At 53.7% G+C, this 22,478-nt stretch overlaps 1 protein-coding gene across 3 annotated transcripts; it reads left to right on the forward strand.

The window, feature by feature from the left end:
* Positions 1–1,415: 1,415 nt before the first annotated feature.
* CABP1 (calcium binding protein 1) lies at positions 1,416–22,269 on the forward strand. Of its 3 annotated transcripts, none has more exons than XM_042962301.1 (7): positions 1,416–2,063; positions 14,168–14,347; positions 17,358–17,388; positions 17,663–17,806; positions 18,839–18,948; positions 19,175–19,322; positions 21,816–22,269. In XM_042962301.1, exons 1-7 carry the CDS (start codon positions 1,416–1,418, stop codon positions 21,839–21,841), a joined length of 1,287 nt encoding a protein of 428 aa, XP_042818235.1. In that variant the 3' UTR covers positions 21,842–22,269. The 3 variants fall into 3 exon arrangements, with proteins under 3 accessions (XP_042818235.1, XP_042818236.1, XP_015398123.1); XM_015542637.2 differs by lacking the exon at positions 1,416–2,063 and adding an exon at positions 9,385–9,584; XM_042962302.1 differs by lacking the exon at positions 14,168–14,347.
* Positions 22,270–22,478: the final 209 nt, after the last annotated feature.

Below are 22,478 nucleotides of genomic sequence, written 5' to 3' on the forward strand. Positions count from 1 at the left end.
GTGCTTTAGGAACCTGAGTGGCTTTGATATGCCAATTCAGTCCCTCATAGGTGAGCTGGGGAACAATTTGCCACACTTTCCTTGTTCACTTTGGCCTCTGGCTGTTACTTTTTCCTGCCCATTCTGTTTGTTTTTTTCTTAATTCCTTGCACATGGGTATGTCAAAGAAGCAGGCAGTGCAGAGTAGGGTGAACCCTTGGCATGAGTGAAGTGAAACATATTGGTAGTCTGTCCATCTATCCTTCTCTTGAGGCTAAGCAGTGATCAGATGTGCCCAATTCTCATGCATGGATGGCATCAGGGCCAGAGACCAGAACAGGGAGATCCTGGGAGGTTCCCATCCCACCCCTTCCCTTCAAATCTCCAGTATCCCATTACTAAACAAGAGTGGGAGATGGGGCTTCATAAGGTGTAGAGGGAAGGGAACTAGGTTAACTGCACGTGGGCCCTATTCTAAGCCCTCGGCCAGGCCTTTTATGTGCATGGCATCATTGGATGTTACCGAGGAGTTGGTTATGATCATTTACCTGCATTTTAGAGAAGAGAGAGAGGGGGAAAAAAAAAACAAACAAGGTCCAAGAGGTTGATGACACTTGTCCAAGTTACCCAGATGGTAAGTGGCAGAGCTGGGATCTGAGATTCAAACCAGGCCTTTGTGACTCCCTGGCTGCCCACCAAGAGCAGGAATTTCTCTAACATCTGGAAAGACACGAAGGCAGGGGGGAGGGGGGCAACAGCTGGAGGGGTAGCAAATGGCTCCTACCTGAGATTTCATCATCACCAGGCCCTGCAAAGTCCAGGTTACACTGATGCCACCTGGCTTCTCTTCTGCTTTGACAACTGAAAACTCTCTGGCTGATTTACCAGGGTCATCCTGGTCACACTCCGTGGTACTGGAGTGGATGAAGCGCCCCATAGACGCTCCTTCCAGCGGTGTCCTTCCACGCCATTCTGGCTCCCGTGTCTGTTTACACAGTGCTGTCCTGGAGTGCCTTCACCCTTCTTGGGTCTCCAGTTCATGGCACCTCTCTCTCCTCGTTTCCAAAGTTGTACCCCCTGGGGAGTGCACCCCGCCTGCATTTCTGGAAGTTCCAGCGGTTCCGGGTCACTGTGGGAGCCTCCGGGCGCGTTAAGAGGCACTGCCGCCTACCAAGGTCTGGGCATCTTTGGGGCCATTTGCCGAACCCCTTCCCTAGCGCTCCCGGCTCCGCGCCGCAGTGCCCCCTCCGCCGCCAGAGGCCGCCCGGAAGCGGGACTCCTCGAGCGCGGGGCGGGGAAAGGGGCGGGGCGCGGCGGTACCTGGGCCGCCGAGGAGCCGGGGGTGGGCTCTTCGGGGACAGCCGGCAGCCCCCCCAGATCCGCACCGCCAGCCGCCGGGAAGCTCGGGGCTCCGGGCGTAGAGGCTGCGCTGTCACATGGGCGGCGGCGACGGGGCCGCATTTAAGCGGCCGGGGGACGGCGCCCGCCTCCAGCGCGTCCTCGGGCTTGGCTCCCGCCGGGCGCCCCGCTCTCTGCCCGCCGGGGGCCCCGCGCCGCGCCGCACCGCGCCGCCCCCGCCGGGCCATGCGAGCGCGGGCCCCGCCGCGATGAGCTCGCACATCGCCAAAAGCGAGTCCAAGACATCGCTGCTGAAGGCGGCGGCGGCCAGCGGGGGCAGCCGGGTTCCCCGCCACGGCCCTGCCCGGGAGCCAGGGCTGCCCGGCCGCCGGCTGCCCGGCACCGGCCCGGGCACGCCGCCGCCGTCCGGGGACCCCAGTTCGCGGAGGCCCCTGTGCCGGCCGGCGCCGCGAGAGGAGGGCGCGCGGGGGAGCAGGCGCGGGCTCCCCCAGGCGCACTGCAGGCCCCGGGAGGCGCTGCCGACCGCGGCGTCCCGACCTTCGCCGCCGTCGCCGCTGCCGCCGGCCCGCGGGCGGGATGGGGAGGAACGGGGGCTGTCCCCGGCGCTCGGCCTCCGGGGCTCGCTGCGAGCCCCGGGTCGCGGGGACTCAGCTCCAGCCGCCGCGTCCGAGGCAGACCCGTTCCTCCACCAGCTGCGCCCCATGCTCAGCTCCGCCTTCGGCCAGGTAAGGGCCGCGCCTCCCGTCCGCGCTCCCGGGAAAGGCGCTCGGGACCCTGCCGCGGCTGCGCGCGCCCACAGCCCTCCTCCCGCTGCCCGCGGCCCCCCAGTCACGCTCCCCGTAGTCCTTCCGCAGCCCTGCGCCCTGGCCGGCACTCCGCCTCCCCCGTGCCTGATTCAGCACCCTGTGCGCTGTCCACGCTCCGGGCCTCTTCTGGGCGAGGCACCAGCGCCTCGCCGCCCTCCACCTGCCAGAATAGGCCAGTCCTGCAAGGGAACGACCGCCACAAACCGTCTGGAGATTTTTGCAGGGGTCCGGAGGGGCGCTCCGAGCAGGTGGCGCCAACTCCGGTCTCCAGCCAAGACTGCCAGTGAGCCACCCAAGGGAGCAAAGGGTTTGGAGTCTGGGAGTCAAGAATGGCTACCGCGGGGACACACAGCCTTGCTTGGGGATGGAAGACACTAGTCATGAGCTGTCGTGGCCCCAGAGACCTGGGAAAAGTTTGGAGAGCTAGATGGAGACTGAAAAATATGAGAAAAGAGAAAGGTCTGGTGGGCATAGAGGGGCTACACAGAGCTATGGCTCACATCGGAACTTTGGGGAGATTTAAGAAGTTGTCACTCCAGGGATGTCACTAGGATGGCGGGTGGGCAGCTGTCAAGTTGTAGAACGTGGAATAACACCCTGGCCTGAGTTGATGTGCATTCTAGGGTCAGGAAGGTCACCAGGGGGTCACCAGTGGCTACTCTGGTTTCCTCTAGGCCTTTCTGTCAAGGGTCATTGGCAGCTGAGCATCCGTTCCCTAATCTAGGTCTACAGTTTGGGATGTGCTGCTGGGGAGCGAGGTTCTCAGAAGGGAACTGTGAACTCCTGCGCAAAGCCAGGGTTTCCTCTAGTGCTGAGTCCATAATTAATTCAAACTCACTGGCACAGCGTTGAGGCAGTTCTGCGGCAGCCGAGGAGGGGTGTAATGCAGAGGTCTGATGGGAGAGTTTGCGTGGTGTCTGGAGGAAGAGGGGCCCTGAGTGTTTCTGTGCTAGGATGTAGTGTAGAGAAGCCGTTTCAAGCTCCTGGCTTGCCATGCTGGATCCGAATTCCACGGAGGCCGTGTGTGTTCTGCTTCAGATCTGCACATTCCTTTTCAAAACACTACTCCGTGGTGGCTGATGCCGGCGGAGGTCTGACATGAAGGCAGCTGCACGTGGATTCGGGTTGCGCGGGGCTGCTGTGTGGTGTGATAGGGCAGCCGTGTGTGGCTTTGTTCCTGTGGGGAGCCCTCGTTAGCCGAGTTAGCTGGAAGCAGTTCTCCAGAGTAGAGATTTGGATGCAGGGCTTTGAGAGTTAGTGCAGCGACATGTTGAGGTGGAGTGGGTCTGGGCTGTGGAGTCAGTGACATCTATTCAAACATTTATCTGATATTTGGGGACATCTACTTTGCCCCAGCATTTGCTGGGACCAGGGAGCCAACAGCGGACAAGATAGCTGCGGTGCTGGCTGTTTGGGAGCTCACCATCTAGCAGTGTGGAGGGGGTAGGTCACGGGCCCGGAAGCACACATTTTCTGGCTGTTTTGCTAGCACTATGCCTTCGTTCCTAGAAAAAGAGTCTTTTCTTTTTCCAGTCTTCCAGAATTTGCCTTCATGGGCCCTTTGGGAGCTCAGAGCATTTCAGCTGCCTGCTTTCCATCCTCCTTCTACGTTCTTAGTCATTAATAGTCTCCAGCCCGGTGTTCTGAAATGTCACCAGGGTCACCTGAGTCAGGAAGGGCTGGAAGGTCCCATCAAATATTTACGACCTCTGTGTGGGAGCTCTTGCCTCTGGAGCTGCAGACTTTTTCTCTAAAGCTCAGCACATTCAGTGTGGGCTTCCTGCTGACAGCTCTCAGACATCTGCTTGAACAACAACAGCAATAACAACGGAACCTAGCCTGGGACTTTTGTGTCAGGGTCTCCAGTCTTCTTTGCTTCTCTTTGCTTTGAGATTTCTGTCCTTAGAGACAGGGCCAGGACCAAGAGAAGGGAAATGGGATTCTGAATACAAAAACATTCTGATAGAATCTGTTTAGGGCAAAACATAGTCGTGGGGAGGTCTATTTCTCACGTCTCCCAAGTTCTGTTATTTTTTTTAACCTTAAGCAAATTGTGTTAACCTTGTTAAAGCCTCTGTTTCTTTACCTGCAAAACTGGGGAAATCATAGTACTTCACTGGATTTTGGGGGAGTTAAGTGGAACATGGAGATAGATGTGTACAGATCTTGGCCGAGTGCATGGTTCAGAGCAAGGGCACTATCGATATTAGTTATTATTGCTATTGTTGATTAACTGCTAAGTGCTGTCCCGGACCTTCTTCTTTCCATTTGCAATAGAGTCAGGGAGAGCCAGGGCTCAAAGTGACACTGAAAGGACCAAGCTAGACTCCTACATTAGGGGGAACAGGAATCAGGATGCTTTCAGTGACCTCCTAGAGCTGCCTGACTGCCTGCAAGGAGATGATGTGGTTTTGAGGTGAAGCCAGGGAATGGTGGTGTGGGAGAAAGAAGAGTTGCAAATTCTAGTCCCAAGTCGGTCACTTCCCATTGCTGTGACCTTGGGTCTGTTATTCTCTCCCTCTGGTCTGGGTTTCTTCCTCCAGAAATGAGACTGACAAAAACTACCTTGCAGAGCTATTAATGAGGGTCACACAAGATTAAGGATGTCAAAATGCCTGGCTTGAGTAGGTGCTGGGAAAAAAGGGCAGCCTTCATTAATGTTATTGTTAATAGAGTAACTATCTGAATGTGGGCCTGTGTAAGATACTTTGAAAGCTGTCTCTGAGCAGGGCAAGAAAGGCCATTAAATGAGCTGAATGACAAGAGACCTTCCCAAGTACCCTCTTTGTGGCCAGCTGAGGACATGCTACCCAGCTGCCTAGAGAGATGCGGCATGAGACATGAACTCAGAATAGGCATGATTTGGGGCAACTCTTGGCATTGGGTTTTGTAAAACTATTTTAAGAACATTTTTTTTTTTGTTTTGTTTTGGTTTGGGTTTTTTTCTGCTCCTTAGTCTAAGCTAAGGAAGAAACACCCCTTGTAGAGGAGGCAACTGTGTATAAAACCCACAGCTCTGTTCCATCTTTTCCCTTTCTCTACCCGTAGAGACATCTCTTCTGATTTGACTAGATTAGCCCAATTCCCAAACTGCTTTGCACATAACATGATCACCATATCTAATGAGCAAATGACCAGTATCTCTAGCCTCTGGTCTGCAGAGGTTTCTTAGTTCCTATAGTTCAGATGAGGGAGGGAGACTATATGGAAGCTTGGGTCCTAATAGATTCAATCGTACTAGGTCTGTGTTCCTAGGATGAGGGCTGTGTATTTTGTTTATTCCTGCCCTGCCCAGTCTCTCCCTACTGCTCTCTCGGAGGGCTGGGATACCCTCTTGCCTTTCATCGGGGGCCTGGGGAAAATGAAAGAGGAGGTCATCTTGGGGTTAATATCAATCCTATACAGTCCTCCAGGACATCCACTTTGGCCTTTAGCTGTTTTGGGGAAGCAACAAGAGTGGCCTGAGACCTCCGTCAGGAGCTCACTAAACATTTGTCAAAGTATCTTCTCATGATCTTATCTTCACAGCAGTCTGTGAAGGTTGGCATTATCACCCCCCCACTCCCCCCACCCCCATTTTAGAGATGAGGAAACAGGCTCGAGAGAGGGGAGTGGCTTGTCCAAAGGTCACACAGTAAGTAAATGGCAGGGCTGTGATCTCTGAAGAACCTGCCTGTGCTGCTCCATGCCAGTTCGGTGGGGAGTCACATAAGTGTGTTTCCTATTTGTCAGAAACATCCACAAAGCACCTCTTAGGTTATGACCCAGCTTTCCCTGAGTGTGTTCACACCGGGCTGTCATCCAAGCTCAAATGCTGGTGATAGAACTGATCAGGGCTAGAGGCCAGCCTCCCTCCTAATCAGGAATAATCAGCAAAGGGTTTATCCTTCTCATCCCTCTGATCCTATTATTCCATTCCAGAACTCAAAGTGTAGGCTTCTGGAGGCCCAGGGGCTGCTGTCCCAGTGAAGAGGGATGGGAAGGTGGGGCCACATGATATGCTCCTTAGAGAAGCCCCCACTGTTCGATCCTTTTATTTTTTTTTAATGTTTTTATCTATTTTTGAGAGACAGAGAGAGACAGAGCAAGTCGGGGAGGGAGCAGAGAGAGAGAGAGAGAGAGAGAGAGAGAGGGAGACACAGAATCCAAAGCAGGCTCCAGGCTCAGGGCTGTCAGCACAGAGCCCAATGCGATGCGGGCTCCAACTCAGGAGCTGTGAGATCATGACCTGAGCTGAAGGTGGACGCTCAACCGACTGACCCACCCGGGTGCCCCGATCCTTTTAAAAAATTTCTCCTAAAGGTCAAACCACCTGCTCCCTCTAGATCACCAGTTATCCTATGGTCACTCAGGACCACCATAACCTGACCTGTCCAGCCCAAAATAGCTTAAGCAAGCTCTGAGTTAGAATCCCTGAATCCCTTGCTGCCTTAAGCCTCAAGCTAGCAGCATCCTTCCCCCTGAAGAAGGATGGGATTTCTTCAAAGTGCATGACTTTTTCCATAGGGGCCTGTTTTTGCCATTTCCCGTCTCCTGTTTCCAAGGACAGGCGTATTCCAAGGTTGACAAATGGGGGCTGTACTCTGGGCTGGCCTGCAGGGGGCAGAAGTCACCAGGTCTGACTGAGTGGGTGTTTTGCTGAGTATGGGGGAAGGGAGCGCACAGCTGGCCCTTTAAGATCAATCCTGGGCAGGGGAAGGGGCACCTTCTAGGTGCCTGGCACTGTGCCAAGCCCTTTGTGTGTGTATTATCTCATTAACTGCTCACAACAGCCCAAGAGGGAAGGGTTATTAGTGTACCCATTTTATAAAGAAACTGAGGCTCAAAGAGATTCACAAGTTTTCAAGGTCATAGAGTTTGCTAGGCAGAAGGGCAAGATTTGAACCAGGTCAGCCGGCCTCTGCTTTCCAAGCTCTTAGCATCCGTGTCAGTGGTCTTCAACACTGGCTGCAGATTACATTTACCTGGAGCACTAAACACCACCAATGTCTGGAGCTTACCTACACCTATTAAACCAGAATCTCTGGGGAGGCTCCCCAGAGATTCTCAGCTTCAGCTAGCATTGAGAATCTCTGCTTGATGCTGTGGCTGCCTTTCCGTGTATCTGCCCAGGTTGTTAATATGAACTGGGTCTGTACCTGAAACCTAACCCAACTTCCCTCTGGGGTCCCTGGTGAGCCCCAGCTTTTCAAGAGTCTGCAGATGGTTGGTGTTCTAGGTTTGACCTCCAAGTCTTTCCGAAACCCCCAGACTAAGTCGGATTCCTCTGTCTCACATTCTCGGAGGTTTTGTGTTTCCCCTTCATAGCATTTACCTGAAATGTAATTAAATAAGTGCCTTCCTAGCTCTTTAATAGCTCTCGCCTGCCTGCTAGAGCGTAAGCTCCCTGAAAGCAGGGACCGTGTTTATCTTGTTCTCCCCACAGCATTCCCAGAGCCAGGCACAGTGACTGGCACACAAACACTGGACAAATGTTACTTCCTCCTTCCATTTTAATAATTCCTCTCTGAGTATCTACCATGCGCCGGGTACTTGCCCACATCTGCTTTAGAAGCAAGATAAGGGGAAACCCCATTTTTCCAGGCAAGGAAACAGAAGCTCTGGAATGTGAGAAGTCAGAAGCTGGCAGACCCTTCTCATGCACCTGAGTCTCGTGACCCTGACCCCCCTGCCCCGCAGAGAGGCTGCTTTGTGCTCTCTTCTGGAGGAACACGTCTTTGGAGAAGACACTTATGTTAGCTGCTCACTCATCTGTTTCATCTCCCCGGTGTTTTTCCTGCCCTTTGGGAGTCAACGCCTCCCCGGTCTCCTCCCTCTGTCCTCAGGGGCTGCCCCTCCTTCTCCGTACCCCCCCTCTGGAGGTTTGGCCCAAACAAGGCTGCTGAGTAACTCCCCTGATTAAACCGTTCCGTCGTCAGCAGCAGCGCAGACGTCAGGAGCTATCCAGGGACTTCCTCCCCCGGCTCCCTGGGAGCGAGCCTGTGGCACCTTCTGGGCTGCGCCCCACCCACTCCCCTAATGGGGCTTCTGACCAGCCACTCAAGCTGGACAAAAAAATCCCTGGGAAAGCAGCCTCCCTGGACTGAAAACTCTTTCAGCGACCCGTGAAAGGGTTTTTGCACCGGGGCCGAGAAAGAGTTCGCCTTCCCAACCTGCCTCTGGTGCCCCCTGCTGGGAAAAGCTGGCTGCAGGGGGGAAACAGGGACGCCTCCTCTCTTGGGTCATCGGGCTCCGCCTGTAGGTCTTGAATGTAACATCTGAGGCTTGAGATGAGTTCACATCAAACCTGGAACCCAGAGGGACGAGGAAGAGCCACTCACCTAAAAAAGTTCCAGTCGTGGGACCTCGAAGACCACTCTGACAAGGGCAGCCTCTCAGCTTTGCACCCAGAGGAAGCCTGTGACAGATCTTCACTCAGGATTAGGCGGAGGATGGTTAGAGGGGTCACAGCCCTGGATCACACCTCTACCGGCACTACCTCCATCATGCCCCCCGCCCTCCCGGTGGTCTCTTGGTTTCCCTTGGGTCGGAGAGACCTGACATAGCAAAGGGAGCGAAGGACCTGATCACTGCTGTTGGCTCAGCTTCCAGCCCCGGAGCCTCATCCCCTTTTGGTAACGAGGCAAGTGTGAAAAATGGAGCGTGATGGGGATGTCACAGGATCTTCCAGGCCTTCAACTGGAACTGCCTGCTCTCAATCCAGCTGTGATTGCCAGGGGGCAATTAGGATGTGTGTCTGTCCCTGAGTTCTTGTGTGTGTGTGTGTGTGTGTGTGTGTGTGTGTGTGTGTGTGTGTGTGTGTGTGTATGCAAGCAAGCACAAGGCTGGGAGCTGGGAGGCACCCTGGCTTTGGTAGCCCAAACTAGCCTGCTTCCCCTTCTGGGTCTGCTGGCCTAATTCCCAGCTGCAGCTGCCATTCTGGGCCCCCCTCCCTGAAGCAATCTCCCTGCAGATTTGGCAGCAGGAGAGGAGGGGCTGAGGGAAGGGAAATGAACCGGAGAGAGGACTGAGCTCTAATCTGATGTAGATGATCCGGCAGCTTTCCCCAGCTTGCTGCCCTCTGCCATCAGCTCTCCAGGCGATTTTCTCTGTGCCCTGCCCTCTCCCCTCCTGCCTTCGTGTCCTTAAGAAAGTGCCCAGAAAGTTAAACCCACACACACAAACATATACACAATCCACAAAAAAAAAAAAAAAAAAAAAAAAAAAAAAATCAGAGAGCAGGCAGACGAGTAAGAGAGCACGCGCGCAGGAGAGAGGGCTCAGAACGGTCCAGGAGGAAGAACCGCGCAGGCAGATGGAGGCTGGGGTTGGCTGTGACAGGGACTAAGGTCTCTTAGTCCCCAGGAGTCTCCTTCATGGACCCGGGGATCCTGAGAGGGGCTGCCTCAGCTTAGGATGGGCAACTGTGTCAAGTCTCCACTGAGAAATCTCTCAAGGAAGGTATGTTTCTGGAGTTCCCAAGATCTGGGGCAGGGGAGGGGGCATCTTGCCATCTGTGCCAGAGTTGGGGACGGAGGGGGTGGGCATCTGAAGCTTGCTACCCTTTCCGTGGGTTCTATCTAGAGCTGTTTCCCTGCCTCAATCTCTAGATTCCCTCCGATCCCAGTTTTCTGTGTCTCAGGCTCTGCGCTGAAGTTGGGACTTAACAGCTGCATGGGGGGCTGTGTTTGGGAATTAGCACAAGATTTAGGAAAGAAACCGAAGAGTTCCTGGGCTACAAAATAAAAAGCACAGATCCACAGCATGTGAGTGACCGGACCTTCCTGGGGCTGGTAGGATCAGAAGAGGGTTGAGCTGGGCTTTGCCTCTGTTGCTGCTGAGGTTCCTTCCCAGCCGTAGGACCAGGGACTCATTCCTCTCTTTGAGAGCATCTGGCCCTCTCTCTGGTGGTCTCTAAACCTTCAGAATTGTGGGTTTTGAAGTCAATCGCATTGCTACTGGGGTATCCCCCGCCACCCTCAATAATTCTTGAATCAGGTTAGAGAATCTCAACTAGGACCAGCTGGTTCAGAGCCCCGGATTGTTTCCACTGAGAAACAGGATGTTGAGCAAAGGTGTCTGTAAGTCGCTTTGTGTAGTGGATTTATTGCTTATCTACCAGGATGATATCCTTTTGCAAGGATTCCTTTTGGAAAGCAAATCACCACCTCCAAGACATTTTTCATGCAAAGCTGGGCTTACATCTATAGGGTTTTGCTTTAAATGGTCTCTGCTTGTATTTCTAGCCCTCTGTAGCTAAGCCATAGAAGAAACTCATGGATATTATTTAAAGGAAGGAGGAATGATAGGGATGTTTTCTTCCAGTTCTTTCATTTTCCAGATAAGGAACTTGATTGCCACTCAGGTAAAGTGACTTACCGAAGGTCTCAGGTTAACTAATGGCATCTCTGTCCCTAACCCCATACTACCTCCTGGGTCAGTTTGATAGTCTCTTCATTTAGGAAATTTTGAGCCTTTTTGCTCATCATCTTCCTCATTTAGCTAAGCTGCTCACACCAAATTCCCTTTCATCTCCACTGTTCCTTGGATCCTTTCGAGGGTTGACTGTTTCTTCTGTGCACACAGCCCCATCAGCTGTCATCTTAGGAGAGGATTTGGCCTCCACGCAGTTGCAGAGAAGCAGAAACTGACCTGAATTAGTCTAGAGGACCACAGGCTGAAAGCCTCCCCCCCCCCCCCCCGCCCCGGGTTCTGTCCAAAGCTTAAAGAGGTGAACTTAAGAACAAGATTTATCCCTCTGTTCTACCTCCCCTCTTCTCCCTGTACACAGCAGAGTGTTTAAGAGCCAGACTTCTCAAATCTGTTCTTTCCAGCCATGTGACTTTGGGCAAGTTACTTGACCTCTCTGGACCTCAATTCCCTTGTCCATCAAGTGGAAATACTAATATTTGCCTCCCAAGGTGATTGTCAGAAGCAAATAAAAGTGCTGTGCACACTGCCCAGAACCGAGTCCTCAATAAATGGTAATTAGTATTATTATCATCATGATCCTAATGTTGCCACTCTGGGTTTTCTTAGGATGGGGATGGAGGATAAAAAGAAAATAGGAGAGGTTTTGAGTCCACGGAATAAGGTAAAAGACAATAAAACTTCTTGCATTCAATTTCATTTTTCTTTTTGTAATAACAGCAGTTGCTTTCTTCTGAAAAGCCACAACACACCCAGCCTCTGTGATCTCGTTTGCTCTTTTCCACCAGGTAGTTCTCTTGGCTCTTTTATAGAGCAAGGAGCTGGGCTTAAGAGCGTTCCTAAGGTCACACAGCCGAGTGGAAGCGGAGTGGAGATTTTGGAAACGCTGGTCTGTGTGAATCCATAGCTGGTATTTTCTTTTTATTTTTGCCTCTGTGAGAGGCTGCGTCTCTCTCCTGCTGTCAGAAATGTTATTCGTAGATCCCCGCACCTGACCTTCCAGGTCGTCCGGATTCCCACTCACTGCAGCCATTCCTTCCTTCACCTCGCCAAGCGCTTGCTCACTTACTCCCCCGCTGCTTGAATACCTTCCAAGTGAGAGGAAGCTTTGACCTGCCTTCTCTTAGCCAGCTCGTGTTGTTAGAAAGCTGTAAGGTCATGAGGCAGGCTGACCCCTCCTGTTGCCATGCTCCTCTCGGGGAGATGTCCCCTCGGTGCCAGGGGACATTGTCAAGCCGCTGCCCACTTGGCTTCCTGAGCGTGGTAGCCGGGGGGCGCGTAATGGGGAGAGGCGGCCTGCTCCGGGCTCCGTGTGGGGCAGGACCAGGCTGTCAGGTGCCATCACTGGCCGGGGGAGAACAGCAGCCTCCCGGGGCGACTTGGTGCCAGGCAGTATTATGATCAAGAGACGCAGTGGAAATTCCCCAGCCACCGCGGGTCCCTTCTTCGTGGGAACACATTCTTCTCCATCCTTCTCCGTTCTTTCCTGATTGGCAAATATTCTCCCACTTCCTCTGGAGCCAGAAGTAAATGCCTTCTGGCTCCCGGCACCTCTTATGTTGCATCTCCATCATCGCCGTTGTCCTTATCATCGTCATTGTCATCCCCATGGCAACTCCATGCATTTGGCTCTTACAGTGCTCCAGGCACTGTGCAATAGCTCATTTATTTCTCACGAGAATCCTGCGAGGGGCCGCGTGTATCCCCGCCGGACTGAGAAGGAACCCAGAGCACAGAGAGGTGCAGTCACTTGCCCAAGGTCACATAGCAAGCAAGGGGCGGGGCCAGAATTTGTCCCCGAGACTGTTGGAGTCCAGAGCCAGGGTACTAAATCTCTTCTCTGAGCTCTGTGCCTCCGCTGTGCTGCCTCCTCCTTCCTGGCTTGTGCTCACTCTGAGCCAAGTGTACGAGACTCAGCCAGAAACGAAAAGGCGGATTCTCTGCACACATTCTCGGGAGCTTGTTTCATGGGGTCGAGCCGCTGTCTACTGCCAACATTCCTCTGAGCCAGTCTCCCAGTTGGGAAGGTCTCTCTGGATTTGCCCTTGCTCTAGCCTGGGTCCTGGGATCCTGTGAGAGTATGGCTGAGGCCCTGAACTCTTTCAGACATTAAACCAGAATGGCCCTCGGTCTGCCTGACCTCTCTGAAGTTCTGAGACAAGCAGAGACCCAAACCTATTGCATTCACTGAACTTGGGCCTTGCCCTGAGCATGAATTGCTGCCTCCCCTCTGAGGAACCAGGATACTGCTCCTGCCTCTCTAGGCCTGGGAGAGGCTTAGGAGGTTGGAAGGGAGTCTAGTCTGGAGCCCCAGAGCGCGGGGCTTTGGGGAGAAGATGCACTGGAGGAGAGGGGAGATGATGTAAGCTGGGAGAGACTGTTCAGGTTCTCAGCCTGGGAGGACAGGCCGCCCGCTACATCACAGGAACTTCTCCCGGGCATGACCTTCTGTGAGCTGGAGGAACCTGGCAGCAAGTGGGGTACAGTAGGACAGAGGGTAGGGTGGGCAGCTCTGGGGTTCTTGGGCAAAGACGGCCCTTCAAGTTTCAGCTGCTCTGTTTCTCCTTGAAAGGTTTGCCTCTAAGTCCAAGCTCATCCAAGCTCAGGACTGAAGGCAGAGTGCCCTGGCCTGGATCCTGGGGGGCCTTGGGCATCCTGGGGAGGCCAGGGTGGACTAGAATGTTGTGTCTGGATGCTGCTGTTGTCCTAAGGGGACCGTCTGTGGGGGGTGCTGACTTTTTATAGCTGCATGGGAACTGTCAGGGAGGAGGAGAGGAGGGCCAGGGCCTGAAAGCACAGCTATATTCGGTAAGCAGAGAGAGGGCCCCTGCCTCAGCCTCTAGAGGCCGGGCAGGCTGGGCCAGGCAGGGAGCCAGAGACAGGAGGGGGAAGAAGGAGAGCTGCTGGGGGCAGAGAGCGTCTAGTCTTGAGGCAGCAAACCGGGTAGACTCTGACCCTCGGATGGGCTTTGCTTGGCCCAGCTGAAGGTCTGGAAACCTTGGGCTGAGTTAAGTAGCACTGTCCTTCGGAGAGGACAGTCCCCCCTCTTGGTTATGTCGGCTAGGCTCATGTGTTTGCACCTGCCAGTCCGGCAGCCTACCCGAGCCTGCTCTGTGTGTTCCCAGCTCTGATTGTCGTCACTGCCTTCCAGTGGGGTCTGTTGAAGGCAGGGACAAAAGTCAGTTTGGGAACATCTTGGGCAAGGACCGTATTCATTAGTCTCTGAGCGAGCACTTCCCATTGGCTGGAACAGAAGCCTCCCTCTGCCTCCTTCTCTTTCTAATCTTCTGCATGCATGCGAGTGTGTGATTTTGTGCATGTGTGTGTGTTGTGAACACATGTGTGCCCGTGTTCCACACGACGGGTGTCACACCCAGCTCTCCCCGGAGCATCCGTTTCAGGCAAGGATCAGAGACTCCATTTCTTGAACCAGTTTCACTCCTGCCTCCCATGCATCCCGAGAGCTCTCCGAACCCTACTGTCTGACTCTCCAGGGTCTCCTCTTGAGGAGAGCCCCTTCTAGGACCAGCAGCCAGGCTGAGGCCAGGAGGGCCGGTTGGGCAGGGAGGTGACGCCCTTGCCTCTCTTTTGTATTTGCTTGGTGCTGGCTGAAGATGCGCCAGGAGGAGAAGAGCAGCTACACAGTGGTGCAGACGAGTGAGGAGGGGCTGGCGGCCAGCGGCGAGCTCCCAGGACCGCTCCTGATGCTGGCCCAGAACTGCGCGGTCATGCACAACCTGCTGGGCCCTGCCTGCATTTTCCTGCGCAAGGGCTTCGCTGAGAACAGGCAGCCTGTACGTAAGTTGGCCCCAGTGGAGCCTCACTCGACTTGCCTTCAAGGGCATAACGAGGTGCTGGGAAGAAGAGGGGCCCAGTACGCAGCAGCAACCTGTGTCCCCTAATGGAGGTACCCCAAACCCTCAACTTGGGAATCTGACCCCCAAAGTTTCCCACCCATGGCTGCAAAGCACTGGTGAGTCTACATCCACCAGCAAGAAGTAATAACAGCAGCTCATGTTTTTTGTTTGTTTGCTTGTTTTTTGTTTTTTGGGTTTTTTTTGTGTTATTTTTGAGCACTTGCTATGTGCAAGGCACTGTGCTAAGTGCTTTGGTGCATCTCTTCAATTAAGTCTCAGAGCAACCCTGAGAGGTAAGTACTATGATCATCTCCATTTGGCAGATGAGGAAACTGAGTCAAGGAGGTAACTCGAGATGACAGCTAGTGGGAGGCAGAGGTAGGGTTCGAACTTTGGGAGTCTGACTCAAGGGTTTCCTGTACTCTTAACAACCCTCCTGAATACAATGTCCAGTACTTCCTACAATAATGGAAATATTCTATAATTGATGCTGTCCAATATAGTAGCCACCAGCCACACGTGGCCATTGAGCTTTTGAAATGTGGCTAGTGCAACTGGGGAACCGAATTGTTAATTCTATTTGGTTCCAATTCCAATTCCGATAGCCACACGCGGCTACTATATGGGGCAACCTCCTTTTAGGTATCCGAGCGGTCACCGGGAGAGGGTGATAATCATAATGTCACCAATACGAATGTATGAAGGTTCCATTTATTGAATGCCACACGCTAAACACTTTATTTTTTTTAAGTTTATTTATTTTTGAGACAGAGACTGTGAGCAGGGGAAGGGCAGAGAGAGAGGGAGGCAGAGAATCCCAAGCATGCTCTGTGGTGTCAGTGCAGAGCCTGACATGGGGCTTGAACCCATGAACTGTGAGATCATGACCTGAGCCAAAATCAAGAGTCGGATGTTTAACAGACTGAGCCACCCAGACGCCCCCTAAGCACTTTATATATCTTGTCTCACGGGATGCTCACAAAGGTCTTATTAGGTGGGTACCAGTATCAACCCATTTTATTGATGAGACTATGGCTCAGAGAGCTGAAGTGACCTACCCAAGGCCCCACAGCTAGCAAGTTGCAGATCTGGGCTTTGCACTTGAGTTTGTCCGACGCTAGAGGCCAAGATCTTCTCCCAGACCACATAAGCTGGGGAGAGGGGTATTCGTGTGCTGTATTCCCATCTCACCCCTGAGGATGGTGCTCATGGTTTCCCTGTCACCTCGGTGGGCATCCCTGGCCCTGCTTCACACAGCAGAGTGTGTGATCCAGGGGCCAGCTCCCAGGACTCAGCCAGACCAGCACCACCACAGGCACCTGGAAAGGGGTACCTGGCCTTCCTGCTCCTGGCTCTGGCTGTGCACGAAGCAGAGGGGGCTGCCCTGGGGGTCAGCAGTACCCTATTCCCCTCCAGTCCTGCAGAACTGGGTCCTGGAAAAGTGGGAGCCTGCTTGAGGCTTGAAGGGGGGGCGGGGAAAGGACTCATGTCGAAGTGACTTATCCTAGCCAGTGTCCTCTGTGTGCATATGGACACACATACACTCACCTACTCGCTCACTTCACTTACCGGGGGTACAGGGCATGGCAAAAATCATCCTTTTCGGCCACCCAAGATCCAAGTCTGATTAGGAAGAGAGTGACGACAATGCACTGTGACAGGCTTTTACAGTGGAAGTCCCGACAGTCGTCTTGCAGAGACACGCATACCTTCAGTGAATCCTGCCCTCAGCTAGAAATACTACCTGAGGGCTGGATAGCTTGCAGCCTGCTCAGCCCCGGCTCATGTACACTCTCAACACTGTCCTGCCACATTTAGCCACTCCTGAGCACAGGGTCCTGTGCACCTGGTTGTCTCATAAGGGGTTGCTCAGCAGCCCCTTTCTAGAAGATTCTCAGATTTTCCGGAGCTGGGGTCCCTTGACCCAGGGCCAGTTTACAGTGGGTGGGCAGAAGCTGTCTCTTGCCTGCCCTGACCGTGTGGGCTAGAACAACCTGCGTGCACAGCTGAGATGCCTCATGCTCACTGTGGCCCACGTGCGTGTCTGTGTTCACGATAGGTGTGCCCACACCTGGTATGTGCTTCCTCAGGGGGGCACGCCCTGCCCCACGTTCCTCCTGCCCAAGGACGGAGAGCTGTGACAGGGAGGATGGGCCCAGTGTGCCAGTTTTGGAGCTGATTGAACAGGTCCAGTGGGGCATCAATTTCGTGCCAGTCTGTCTGCCTCCTGGGAAGGCCTAGGGTGACTGGCACCTCACCAGCCAGAGCTTACCCCATGCGTCCTCTGGGCCTGCTCTTTGGAGACCTCGCCGCCATCTGTTCAGATGCCTAGACCCAGGGTTTCCTTGACTCCCCAAGGAGATCTGGGCACTGCTTGAAGCTGGAGATGTGTGCTTTGGACCCTGGCAGCAGCCACTGGCACTGGCGGCCCCCAGGGTCCTATGCTGTGTCCCGTGACAGGGCCAGGTGTAGGATGGGGGTCAAACTGGAGAAGGTGGGCCGTGCCCAAGCAGCAGGGCACAGCCTGAAGTCTACCTCCACACCCTTCCTCCTCCTCCTCCTCTTCCTCCCTGTCTAGTCCCTGCTTTCTGTCCTCCCAGCCCCTCCCTCCTCCCATCGCCTTGCAGATTTCCACACTGTTGTGACCTCCCGCCCACCCTGCTTTATTTACAGGTTTTTGCCTCCAGACCAGCTCTGTTCCCTGACACATCCTTGTGTCTGGAATGGGGACACAGAGGTTCTCTGCCCAGGCTGGATGGGGCTCTGGGGTCCCTGGGCATCTCCCGTGTCTATGGGAGATGTGGGGCTGCAGCTTTTTCCCTTGAAGACGTGGTCCAGGCATGCGTCCCACTCGGTGCTTGCTGTCCCTTGGATGGCCTCCAGGTTGGGCATTTTGTAACTTCTAGGTCGCTCGCAGCTGCTAATAGGACACTTTCTTTTGTTTCAGGACAGATCGCTGCGGCCAGAGGAGATTGAAGGTAAGACGCAGCTCCTTAGGGGAAAGGGTTGCTCAGCTCTCCAGGCAGTTGAGGGAAGGGAGATTGGTGGGAAGAGAGGCAGAGACACGTTGGCTTCCTGGGGACAAGGCCTGGTACGGGGCTGGGTATCCTCTGTGGAGTCAGCTGTCAGAGGAGCGCCGTCCTGGCAGCTCCAGGGTCTGGCTCTCCGGGCCAGTGGGCACCCGGGCTGCCTCTGATCAGAGGCTCTGTGGATCCCACCCCCAGCCATGCCCACTTTTATTCTGTTCCTCAGAGCTCCGAGAGGCCTTCAGAGAATTTGACAAGGACAAGGATGGCTACATCAACTGCCGGGACCTGGGCAACTGCATGCGTACCATGGGCTACATGCCCACCGAGATGGAACTTATTGAACTTTCTCAGCAGATCAACATGAACCGTGAGTCCCTCCTCTGGGCACCCTCTTCCCTTCCCGTCCCCGCCCTCCAAGTCCTCTGCAGTCACACAGGCCCTGGGCTTAAGTTCTGGGCCCAGCTCTTTCCAGCTCTGTGACTTGGGGCAAACTACTTACCCTCTCTGAGCCTCCTTTTCCTCACCTGTAAACTGTACAATGAGAGGAGCACAGGAAGTCATTGAGAGACTGTCTGCAAAACAACGCTGTACGTGGCACACGGTGATTGTCGAACAGAAGGAAGTTCTCATTACTGTGTTATTCTCTGTCTTAGTTTTGGGGCTCTCCCAGAAGCAGGCCCCGAAACAAGGATTGGAGTGCAAGCAGTTTATTTGGAAGGTGAAGGGAAGCATCAGCAGGGAGTAGGCAAATGAGACCACAAAGAGAAGGAGCCACAAAGGGTGAACTCTCGAGCCAGCCAGCACCATGAGTGGCCAGAGTCTCATTCTGCTAGGCAGCTCAGGGAGTCAGTGTAGCAAGCCCACCTTGAAGTTAGAGCCCTCATCCCTTCAATGGGGGTGTTTCAGCAGTCACTGGCTGAAAGCTGCTGTGAGCAGGGGGTGGGGTGGGTGTTGGTTCTCCACCACTCCTACCTGCTGGGGGATCTTGTTGAACTTGAGCTTCCATTTGCACAACAAGAGTAAGGCTTGGGGCAGGTGGGCCAGGCTCTCATAACTTCTGTTTCTCTCTCCGCCTTTCTGCTCTGTCTCTGTCTCTCTGTCTCTCCGTCTCTCCGTCTCTGACATTCTTTGCCTGTCTCTGACCCAGTGTGTCTTTCGCCCGTATCTTTCTCTCTATCCACCTCCCGACTGGTTCCCTCCATCTAACCCTGGCCACTCCCCTGAGCCATTCTTTGATAAGCCACCTGTCCATGGTCACCTGTGTGCCCTCATTTGGCCTTTGGTTGTACCCTGGACCCAGCACTGGACCAGTCAAGGAGGGGTTCACAGTGCCTTCCTTTGCTTAGTTAGAGGTGGGGAGTGGTTGGATGGATGACCTAGCCCTTTCCTCTGTCTCCAGTGGGTGGCCATGTAGATTTCGATGACTTCGTAGAGCTAATGGGACCTAAACTCCTGGCGGAAACAGCAGATATGATTGGAGTGAAGGAACTTCGAGATGCTTTCCGAGAGGTAAGTGACGACCACTGGACAGGCACGGGCAGGGTGTTGTTAGAATTCCAACCCCAGGACAGTTACTTGAAAAGAGAAACTAGAGCCCCGGATCACAGGCCAAGGGAAGGAGCTTGGACAGAGAAGAGTCTCGGGGTAAGGGGGGGGGGCAATGATGCTAGAGAAGGGGCCCGACCTTGGGCCCCCCACGTTGTAGCTACCCCTTTCTCCTCCCTGCCCTCTCTAGTTTGACACCAATGGTGATGGAGAGATAAGCACCAGTGAGTTGCGGGAGGCCATGAGGAAACTCCTGGGCCATCAGGTGGGACACCGAGACATAGAGGAAATTATCCGAGATGTGGACCTCAACGGGGATGGACGAGTAGACTTTGAAGGTAGGTGGGGTTTGAACGTGGGAGAGAAGCCAAGGCAGTAGTGGCCATACGTGGAGACTTCCAACTGTGTATCCATCATGACTCCATCTTTCCATGCCCCTACCCTTCCATTCTTGTACCCCTCCATCTATGCACCCCTGTAATCCACCTTCCCATTCATCCCTTCACCCAACCATCCGTTGGTCCATCTTGCCAAATCTATCTCTCCATCTGTTCCATCCATCTCTTCATGTGTCCATGTGTCTATCCATTCATCCATCTCTAAAAAATTATCCATACAATCATTTATTCATACGTATGTATATGTTTATGTCTGTGTGTATATCTGGTTCCTCAGGCTGAATCCCTCTTTTCTGGGCTTTCGCAGCACCTCAGGCTCACCCTCATCCTTCACACTGCCCCCCCCCCCACGTGCTAGGTGTACCTCTGCTTGACTGAACTTTTTGAGAAGAACACCATTTTCTTTATCTCTGTATTTCCTCATAATTCAGTACCTGGCACATAGCTAATGCTCAGTAAAAGCTTTTGTTTCTTTTTTTTTTTTTTAAAGGAATCAGGAATCATTATACTAGTTACCATTTATTGTACATGTATTATGTACCAGTCACTGCACCAAGTACACTTACCTACATTATCCCATTTTATTTTCACAACAACTATCTGGATTGCCACTATTGTGGCCTCGTGTTACATATGAGGAAATTGAAGCTCAGAGAAGTCATAGGACTCGCTTGAAATTGCCAGACTGTTAAGACGCGGAGCTGGATCATAAACCAGGCCTGGGATCTCAACATATGTAACCCTGCAAGATACTGCTCAAGACAGCTATGGGATCTAGGGCAAAAATACAGTAAAACGTTCACTCTGTGCTCCGGGAACTTGCCTTCTGAGCAGAAAGACAAGATAAACATGTACCAGGACGTGCGTGTGTCCAGAACACAAAAGTTGGAAGGCCTTTTCTGGGGAGCACTTAGACTCAAGTTTGAGGAGAGTGTGGCTATGTGGAAAGAAGGCTTTGCTGCCACCAGATCTGAAAATTTCAGGTTGCCCGTGTCCCGGTAGTGCCCCCTCACAGATGACAGCCCTTCCCTGCAAGCCCAGCATCCCCCATCCATTCTGCTCGTATGTATTGCATACATAGTATGTATACCTACTGTGTGTTGAGATCTGCCTTGAGAGCCCAAGACCAGCAAGGAAGACAGATGCCAACGCTGTAGTCTCTGCTGTTTTGGGGGAAATACAGTGAGCTGTGGAGTACAGGGGCGAGGCATCTTGCCAAGCTGGAGGGGGGATCAGGGAAGGTTTCCTGGAGGAGGCTATAAATAAATAGAGCTCTAAGAGATGAGTAGGAGCCACCAGGTGAAGCAGAAGGAAAGGGTATTTACCCAAATGAATTGAAACTTACGTCCACACAGAAACCTGCACACAGATGTTTATAGCAGCGTTATTCATAATTGCCCAAACCTGGAAGCAACCAAGATGCCCTTCGGTTGGTGAGTGGATAAAGGGTGACAATGGCATATTATTCACACTAAAAATAAATGAGCCATCAAGCCGTGAAAAGACACGGAGAAATCTTAAGTGCATATCGCTAAGTGAGAGAAGTCAATCTGAAAAGGCTACGTAGTGTGTGATTCCAACTGTATGACATTCTTGAAAAGATAAAACTATGGAGACGGTGAAAAGATCAGTGGTTGCTAAGGGTTGTGCGGTGGGGGAGGTATGAATAGGTGGAGCACAGAGGATTTTCAAGCAGTGAAACCGTTCTGTATGACACTGTAATAGTGGATACACGTCATTATACATTCGCCCCAACCCACAGAATGTGCGGCACGAAGCCTGAACTTGAATGTTACTGTGGCCTCTGGGTGCTAATGCTGTGTCAGCGTGGGTTCATCGATTAGAACAAATGTCCCACTCTGGTGCTGGATGTCGATAGTAGGGGAGGCCGTATGCTGGGAAGGCAGGGTGCATATGGGAACTCTGTACTTTCTGCTTAATGTTGCTGTGAACCTAAAACTGCTCTAAAAAAAAAAAAATCAAGTCTAGTTAAAAGAAAAAGAAGAGAGAGGGGACGAGTGCAGGCAAGCTGAGAGGTGGAGGGAGAGTGAGTGTGCCAGCTGCACCGACAGGGAGATCCGTGTGTGGTTGGAGGGTAATGGATTGGGGGTGAGCTTGTGAGAGCCGCGTCAGCTGGGGCCACAGCTGGGAGGGCCTGGAGGTCACATCAGGATATTGGACTTATCCAGTGGGGAGCCTGGGAGGTTTCAGAGGGGTCAGGTATGCAGATGAGAAAGCCCCCATCCTGGGGCCCAGCTGCTGTGCGCAAGATGGACTGGGAGAGACCGGAGGGCCGTAGGGGACCAGCCCCGAGGTAGGAGCTATGTCAATGGAGGGGGGGCGCTCAGATCCGAGGGAGACTTGGAGGCTGTGTCCTGAGCTGGGCCTGACGGCTCCTTTCTCCCCACCCGGTCCTGTCCTGTGCCCTCCCAGAGTTTGTCCGGATGATGTCCCGCTGAGGCCGTGAGGGCCCCTCCAGGACTGCCAAGCTCCCCCCGGGCGGGAGAAGAGGAGCCAGAGCGCGCCTCACCCCGCCGTAGCCGCCGAGAGCCCAGGATGGACTGGCGGAAGGGGCCTGCCTGCACCCCAGGGAGGTGCCCACCCTGGACCCCCCTCCCCTCCGCACTGTGAAAGACTCACAACTCCTGCAACTGGAAAGGGGGGCGCCCGCCGACGAGGAGGCCACAGTGCCAAGCCAGCAGAGGTCACGCCGGGCGCCAAGTGCCATGGACCCAGCCGCTGCCGGTGGGGTGGGCCAGGGAGCCTGCCAGCAGCCCCCCCGCACAGCATGTCCGCCCCAGGGCAAAGCCTCTCGCCGCCCTCCTTAGCTCTGTGCCCGTCCCAGCTCGCCACAGCCCTGTTCTCTCAGAACCAATAAAAATATTTCCAAGACAAGGGCAGCTGTGGGGGTCTTTGCTTCTCGGGCCCGTGCAGATGGCACACATTTCCTGAGTACTGACCGCATGCCCAGAGCTGGCTGAACAGTCCTGTATTCAACATGCATTTATTGAGCACCATCAGGTACCCCTTCTCATCTCAGAAGCCGGGACCTTATGCCTCTAGCTGAAGGGGAGCCTGGGGGATATAGTGATTTAG

Source organism: Panthera tigris, chromosome D3 (genome assembly GCF_018350195.1).
Source record: "Panthera tigris isolate Pti1 chromosome D3, P.tigris_Pti1_mat1.1, whole genome shotgun sequence".
Classification (NCBI taxonomy): Eukaryota; Metazoa; Chordata; class Mammalia; order Carnivora; family Felidae; genus Panthera; species Panthera tigris.